Source organism: Capsicum annuum, chromosome 7, assembly GCF_002878395.1.
Source record: "Capsicum annuum cultivar UCD-10X-F1 chromosome 7, UCD10Xv1.1, whole genome shotgun sequence".
Taxonomy (NCBI): domain Eukaryota; kingdom Viridiplantae; phylum Streptophyta; class Magnoliopsida; order Solanales; family Solanaceae; genus Capsicum; species Capsicum annuum.
In genome coordinates, this window is record NC_061117.1 from 174,670,913 (window position 1) to 174,678,921 (window position 8,009).

At 35.3% G+C, this 8,009-nt stretch overlaps 1 protein-coding gene across 2 annotated transcripts; it reads right to left on the minus strand.

Annotated features, from left to right (window-relative positions):
* Positions 1-25: 25 nt before the first annotated feature.
* Positions 26-2,602, minus strand: LOC107878080 (probable E3 ubiquitin-protein ligase XERICO). 2 transcript variants are annotated; one of them, XM_016724956.2, is made up of 3 exons: positions 2,304-2,602; positions 1,456-1,518; positions 26-734 (listed from the first exon to the last, which is right to left on the minus strand). In XM_016724956.2, exon 3 carries the CDS (start codon positions 719-721, stop codon positions 263-265), a length of 459 nt encoding a protein of 152 aa, XP_016580442.1. In that variant the 5' UTR covers positions 722-734; positions 1,456-1,518; positions 2,304-2,602; the 3' UTR covers positions 26-262. The 2 variants fall into 2 exon arrangements, with proteins under 2 accessions (XP_016580442.1, XP_016580443.1); XM_016724957.2 differs by lacking the exon at positions 2,304-2,602 and adding an exon at positions 2,160-2,270.
* Positions 2,603-8,009: the final 5,407 nt, after the last annotated feature.

An 8,009-nucleotide genomic window follows, 5' to 3' on the forward strand; every position in this document is an offset into this window, starting at 1 on the left:
TCACTTGATAGCTAAGGCAAGAAGATGGCAAACATCATAAGAAAATCTTTCATATATTATGTACAAGAATGTATGAATTCTTGGTCACAGTAAAGAGACCCGTCACTCAGAGAGGACGCCAAACATTACAAATATGAAAAGCTACAGAACTACCCAATGTCAAAGATGAACCGTTGCATGTATTCAGCCTGTACACTACTAAGCTGTACATCGGAACATCCTCAGACGTATAGTAGTGTTATAGCCTCAATAAACTTCTCGCTCACATAGGACAAGTATCTTCTTCGCCTTCTTGAGACATCATGTAATTCCTACAAAGTGGACAAGTTACATTCCAGTACTTGAGCCACTTCTCTAGACAAAGCTTGTGGAAAACATGGCCACACGACAGATGGTTTATCTCTGCATCAGGTTCAAAATCTGTCAGGCAGACCGAGCACTCTTTCTCAGCGTGGTTAGAGATACAGATTGAATCATAGCGAATAGCAGGGGTATGGCTTCTGAATTCCTCCATATATGACTCTGATGGGCTTCTGCGACATTCAAACGGGTCCAAGGGACCTTCGAGGGAATAGTCGTCCCATGATGCAATGCGGATGCCAATCACATGAAGGATCGATCGGACCATCTCCTTAACAATGGAGATAGATATGGCCGTGTTCACTAGAATCACACAAAGCACTCCCGCATCTGCTGGAGTTGGATACTGTGAGAGGCCCATAATGGATTGGAATCTAGTCACAAAATGAAAAATGAAAAATCAACCATTAGAGTAAAGACATATAGAAGTCCAGGCAAGACTATAAACTGACCGATGAAAAAAGAGTATAAATAGTTTTTCAAACAAGAACAGCAACACCACAAGCTTCATCTACTTTTAGCAAAACAGTCGGTCCAAATCCATCTTCCAGCCAAGTGAAATAAGTTCATATTTAGCTAAATCTTACTTCCCAAAATTTCTCTCTAAATATTCCAAGTAGACTGGAACAAACAGCTTGCCCAGAGGTAGTAATGGCAGAACAAGACTGATAGTCAAGATATGCAATACCATACTCCCTCCGTTTCAATTTGTTTGTCCGCTTCCGAGATGACACGGAGTTTCGGAAAGTAAGGAAAACTTTTTGAATCATGTGGTCTTAAATTAAAGATACATAGAATGTATCAAAATGACATTTAACCTTGTGGTCCTAAACATGTGTGTGAAAACTGGAGTTAAGAAATTGCCAGAAATGGAAAGAGCCATTCTCTCTCTCTCTCTTTTTTTTTTGCTAAAGTGGAAAGAGCCATTCTTTTTGGAACATACTAAAAAGGTAAGTAAGACAAAAAATAGGGTAAGTATTAAGGTTCAACACTTTCTCTCCTTTCCCTTTTTCCCATATTCTTGCCAGTATAGAAAGCAAGATGATCCAAACAGAAACCATTGGAAAGACCAGAACTTGCGGAATCAGAGTTTACCTAGGCTGAAACTAGGAGATTTTCTTCTAGCAACAACTTCTGGAATAGGCGAGTGCACTGGACCTGCATAGACACAAGCAGCAACATATATCAATTCAGCCAATTATGAGGAAAAGTTAAACAGGCTATAGCAGTAACACAATTATAAATGGAACATCCCCCTAGACAAGCAGATTTAGTCATTCAGATGTCAGCCTAAACATAAATAGCATATGCATCAAAATAGTAACTAGAGTGATGGAAGAAAGCAGAAACTCAATCAGGAACTGAAAATTGGAGCTATGTACACATCTAAACAAGACTCCATAATTTAAAAGTTTCAGTTTTGTGCCAATGAAAAATCAAATCCAGATTTTTATGAATATGGATCCAAGATTCTTTAAACCTTCTGCTAAAACTGCAATAATTTCATTTATTTTTTCAGGATGACAAGAAAAAAAATTCTGGGTTTAAGACTTCTTGAAGATTTATCCTTGAAAAGATATTAAATCTCAGACCACCAAATGCAAATTATACAAGAAAACACCCAAAAAAAAACAAAAAAACTAGACAAAATTGAAAAATATTCAGCTTTATCTGGTGCCAATTATCCATCATCAAGAAACATTAAAAAGAGGAAAAATCAAATCAAATGACAAAAAATAATCATACAACACAATTCTTGAACACTAAGATCTAATTACAGATCAAGATTGACTTAATACCATCAAGAACTTCATAAAAAGGATTTTTTTTTTCTTTTATTTTCAAGACTACATAAATGGTAAAGATGCTTGTGAACCAAATAAATAAAAGGTTAACAGATACTACTAATAGTAATAGATAAAGGGCACTAATTAGTTACTCACTTTATATTACAGGTGTAGTAGAAGCTAGAAGAAGAAGGTTTCTTTGAAGTTTGAAATTGCAAGAAAATTGGGAAAAATTTAAGTGTTTGGGAATAATAAGGGTAGGGTAGTAGATTCATAGGATACCAAGAGAGGACAGTGTTGATAATGGTTGATGATGGCCTCTTCCTAACAACCCCTTCTATTTATAAAAAATAATAATATTAATGAAGTAACAGGTTGAATTGATATCATGTTTTCAAAAATTTATGAGTTCAAACAATGGAAATAATATTTCATAGAAATATGAGATAAGATTGAATATAATATGCTGTTGTGATTTGATATTTTCAAAATTTTAAAGTTTTAATATATTATATTATGTTTTATAATAATAATAATAATAATAATAGTAATATCTTGGGTCCCATTATAAAATCTGTCCGCTTCACTCCATGTTCACATCGTAGTGTAATTAATCACCTCCTTGACCATTGTGGTACTTTCCCCAACTCTCATTCAACTACGGTTTATCTTTATTCACGTGTATCATTTCGTTTTAGTTGGTTTATTTTAAAAAATATTTATTTAATTTATTATTTTTTAATTTAATATATTTATTAAGAAAATAGGACTAGTTAATGATTACTTTATTATATTACTTCTGTTAGTTAATATTAATAATAAGTATTAAAAATAATTTAAAAAATAAGTAATTAATGCTAACGGTTAAATATGAAAAAAAAATGTTATTCTTGATTTGTCAAAAAATAATAAATAAAAATGAAAATTAAATTAGAAATTAGTGTCAAGTAAATCTGAATGGAGAGAGTATATATTTTAAAATAATTGTTTTATTTATAAAATTAAGAGAATTTTATTATGATATTTCAATACTACCTCTATTATTAAATGCGTATGCAAAGTGCATATAATCAAATTTATATTTTTAAAGTATAATTAATAATGTTAATTTAGTAAAATAAATTTCTAATAAATATTTTCTTAAAGGAGTATTAAGTCAATAAAGATCAACTATTTTAAAATGGAGCGAGCAAATCTTTATCAATATGACGAACTAATGTTTATTTTGAACTGTTTGTTTACTGGTAAATAGAAAAGAAAATGGACACTTCTAATGGAAGATATATTGCAGTATAAATGTTTTTTAAATATATAATATCAGACTTAGACGAATGTAAATAAAATTAGATGCTAGCATGGGCTTAATATATATTATTTTTTGTCTCAATTTTTGTGATACAAATAGAATTTAGATAATCAGATCCAAACGACTGGCGATCCTCTTGCTCACGATCGGTCTCTCCGGTGGATTGCTTTGCCCGCGACTTCTTCTCTGTCGGCGACTCCTTGCATCGCCGTAGTTCTGACGCTAATTTTCGGCGACGTATTTTCGACGATCTCTCTCTCTCTTTTCTTTCTTTCTAACCCGTTGCAGGTACTACAAGTTCAGATTCAACATACCTTCTCAGGCGGCGACAACACGATTCCGCCGACCAATATTCGCTGCAAATTATCAGAATTCGGCGACTCAACCAAGTAAACCGACCCAGCTTCGATCAGGTGCACTCGCTCCATCTCTTCTAGATATAGCTTTCTTGATTCTAGTGGCTGCTACTGGCTGTCTTGTCTACTATTCCTATTTTGAATTTATTTTTCTTCGCGTCTTAGCTGACTATCTTGTTTGTGGGTGACGATTTACTTGTTTATTTCTGTATTTCATAGTAGTGTTTTACTTGTTAATTCTTCTTATGTTTTAGCCATTTCGTTGTTCATATTAGTTCTGTAGTATGGGCTTGATAATACTTTTTGGGTTGCTTTGTGCTCTTAATGTTATTGGTCTGTGCTGTCTCTGGTGGCTGTGTTAGATGGTGTTGGCGTAGGTTTATGTCTTTGGAAGGGGCTTGGGTCGGGGATCAGGGTCGGGATCATGGACGAGGGTGGGGGCAGGGGTAGAAAGGGTAAAAGAGCTAAGGATGACTATAGGTTGAGAGTAGGGTCATGGAATATAGGGCCTTTATCGAAAAAGTCATTAGAGCTAGTGAAAATTCTTAGAAAGCGAATTAATATAGCCTGTCTTCAAGAAACCAAATGGGTAGGTACTAAGGCAAATGTAGTAGATAGTTATAAGTTGTGGTACTCAGGAATCGTGAGGAACAAAATGGTGTAGGTATTCCAGTAGATGATGAATTTAGAAAGCAAATGGTAGAGGTTAAGAGGGCTAATGATAGGATGATGTCAATTAAGCTAGTTATTGGAGGGTCTTCTTGGAATATTATTAGTGTATATGCACCACATGAAGGCTTGGATGATGAAGAGAAGAAGAGATTTTGGGAGGATTTGGATGAGATGGTGAGGGATGTACCCAGTAATGAGAAACTTTTCATAGGAGGCGATTTCAACTGGCACATGGGGTCTTCTTCAAAAGGTTATGATGATGTGCATGGAAGCTATGGGTTTGGTGTAAGGAATGTTGAAGGAGTGACACTTCAGGATTTTGCTCGGGCATTTGAATTAGTGGTAGTCAGTTCGAACTTTCCCAAGAAGGAGGTTTACTTGGCTACCTTCTGTAGTTTGGTATCAAGACCCAGGTTGACTTCTTGCTCTTCAGAAAAGGAGATAGGGGTATTTGTAAGGATTGTAAGGTCTTAACAAGTAAGAGTCTTTTGACCCAACATAGGCTTTTGGTGATGGACTTGGAGATCATAAATGAGTAGGGGAGAAGAGGTATAGAGGATCAGCCGAGGATTAGATGGGACAGTCTGACTTTGGCCAGTGCATTGGATATAGATGATAAGTTGATAGCGAGAAAGGCTTGGGGGGAGTGGAGGAGATGTTGATAGTATGTTTGCATCAGGGAGACAACTAGAGAGGTGTTGGGGGTCTCGAGAGGCTGCTTGGGCAAACACCAACGGGACTAGTGAGGGAACGAAGAGGTGAAGGGGAAGGTAGAGGCTAAGAAGAAAGCGTACGCAAAGTTGGCTGAGAGTAAGGATGAAGAAGATAAATGGAAGAATAGGGAGAAGTATAAGATTGCTAGGTGAGAGGTGAAGTTAGCAGTCACAAGGGCTAAGAATGCTGCTTTCAAGACTTTATACACATCGTTGGATAGTAAAAGTTGGGATAAAAGTTATATAGGCTCACCAAGGTTAGGGAGAGGAGGGCTCGAGACTTAGATCAGGTGAATTGTATTAAGAATGTGGATGGCAAAGTTTTTGGTGGAGGAGAGTCATATTAGAAAGAGATGGCAGTCTTACTTTCATAAGCTTCTAAACGAAAGAACGGATACTAGCATTGTGTTGGGGGGATTTAGAGCATTCTGAGAGGTTTCGTAATTATGGTTATTTTAGGCGCATTAAGGTTGAGGAGGTTAAGGGGGCTATTCGTAGGATGCATAGAGATAGAGCACTAGGCCCAGATAAAGTTCTGGTAGATTTTTGGAATTAAACAGGAGGGGTTGATATGGAGTGGTTGACTTGGTTGTTTAACATGATTTTCAAGATGATGAAGATGCCTGAAGCTTGGAGATGGAGTACGATATTCTATTTTATAAGAATAAGGGCGACATTCAAGATTGCAATAATTATAGGGGTATCAAGTTCTTGAGTCACACTATGAAGGTTTGGGAGAGGGTGGTATAGTTGAGGTTGCAGAGGAATGCTATTATTTTTGAAAATCAGTTTGGATTTATGCCAAGGCGCTCGACTACTGAAGCCATTTATCTCGTCAGGATACTGGTGGAGCAGTCTAGGAAAAGGAAGAAGGATTTGCGCATGGTGTTTATCGACTTAGAGAAGGCCTATGATAGAGTTTTCAGGGAGGTACTTTGGAGGCTAGAGATATACCTATAGTGTACGTTAGGATGATTAAGGATATGGACGACATAGCCAAGACTCGGAATAGAACTGGGGAGGGGACTTGGAGCACTTTCCCGTCTTGATAGGGTTACATTAAGGATCATCACTTAGTCCGTTTCTTTTTGCCTTGGTGATGATTGTTTTAACGTGGCACATTCAAGGTGAGGTGCCTTATTATTTGCTTTTTACAGATGATGTAGTCTTGATTGATGAGACACATAGTGGAGTTAATGCGAAATTGGAGGTTTGGAGGCAAACTCTGGAGTCTAAAGGATTTAGGTTGAGCAGGTCCAAGATGGAATATTTGGAGTGTAAGTTCAGCGAGGTGTCTCATAAGTCCGATGTGGTTGTTAAGCTTGACACTTATTCAATCAGTAAGAGAGATAGTTTTAAGTATCTGGGGTTTATGGTTTAAAAGAATGGAGAGATTGATGAAGATGTCACTCATCAGATTGTGATAGGGTGGATGAAATGAAGGCTCGCCTATGGAATCTTATGTGACAAAAAAGTACATCCCAAGCTTAAAGGCAAGTTCTCTAGAGTGGTGGTTAGACCGGATTTATTATATGGGGTGGAGTGTTGTCCTGTTAATAAGGCCCATATCCAGAAGATGAAGGTGACGGAGATAAGAATGCTTAGGTGGATGTATGGGTGTACTAGGAAAGATAAAATTAGAAATGAGGTTATTCGAGATAAGGTAGGAGGGGCTTCGGTAAAAGCCAAGATGAGGGAAGCTAGGTTGAGATGATTTGGTTATGTGATAAAAAGGAGCATGGATTCCCAGTGCGGAGGTGAGAGAGATTGACTAGAGATGGTTTCAAGCGAGGTAAAGGTAGACCAAAGAAATATTGGAGGGAGGTGATTAGATATGACATGGAGCATCTTCAGCTTATCGAGGACATGATCCTGGATAAGAAGTTGTAGAGGAGGCAGATTAGGGTAGAAGGTTAGTCTGAGTTTAGGACATTTTATATTTTGGTGTGTTACTTGGAGTATCTTGTTTATGGTATTATTGAATATGCTAATTTCTATTTTATCTTGTTCTTTTACTATTTCTTATCTTAGATTATTTTATTTTCAGTCGGGGTCTATCAAAAACAGTCTCTTTATCTCACATTTGAGGTAGTGGTATGAACTGCTACATTTACCCTCCCCAGACCCCACTTGATGGGAATATACTGCATATGTTGTTGTTTAAGTTTTTATTTATTCTCATTTATAATACTTATTCATCTATTCCAATTTTAAGTGGCACCGATATAATTTTGAGAGTCAACCAAATATTTTATATCTTTTAAATTTTTCAAGTTGTTAATTATTGTGATCTATATTATTTTTCACGTATTTTTTGAAATATATAACAAATTAAACTTTTAAAAGATATTTTAAATTGTATCTATTGTAATTTATAATATTTTTTATGTAATTTTCAAATAATATATATTACTCTCCTTGTCCAATCTTTTGTGGCATTATTTTAAAAACAATTTAAGTTTTTAATTATTCTGATTTATAATATTTTTTTTTCTATTCTAATTTATGTGGCACAATGCTTACATGATCATAATAATTAATTAGGGATAATTTAGTAAAATCACAATTGAAGCAGCGAAGCAGGTATGTCTTAAATGACTTATAATAACTTATAGGAGTGATATAATAAAATTACTATAAAAAATACTTGTGAAAAAATAATTTAAGTGAGCCTCATATAAGACGTCAAGTTAGTTTAAAACATCAAGAATTAATATATCATTTTATGTCTATTTTATCTTTTTTATTAAATATTATTAATTTTTGAATAAAATAACTTATAATAATTTATTAGGGGTGATATAATAAAATCACG

What these genes read in the sequence shown, in the direction of transcription:
- LOC107878080 (XM_016724956.2), bottom strand. Translation starts at nt 721, where the DNA reads ATGGGCCTCTCACAGTATCCAACTCCAGCAGATGCGGGAGTGCTTTGT.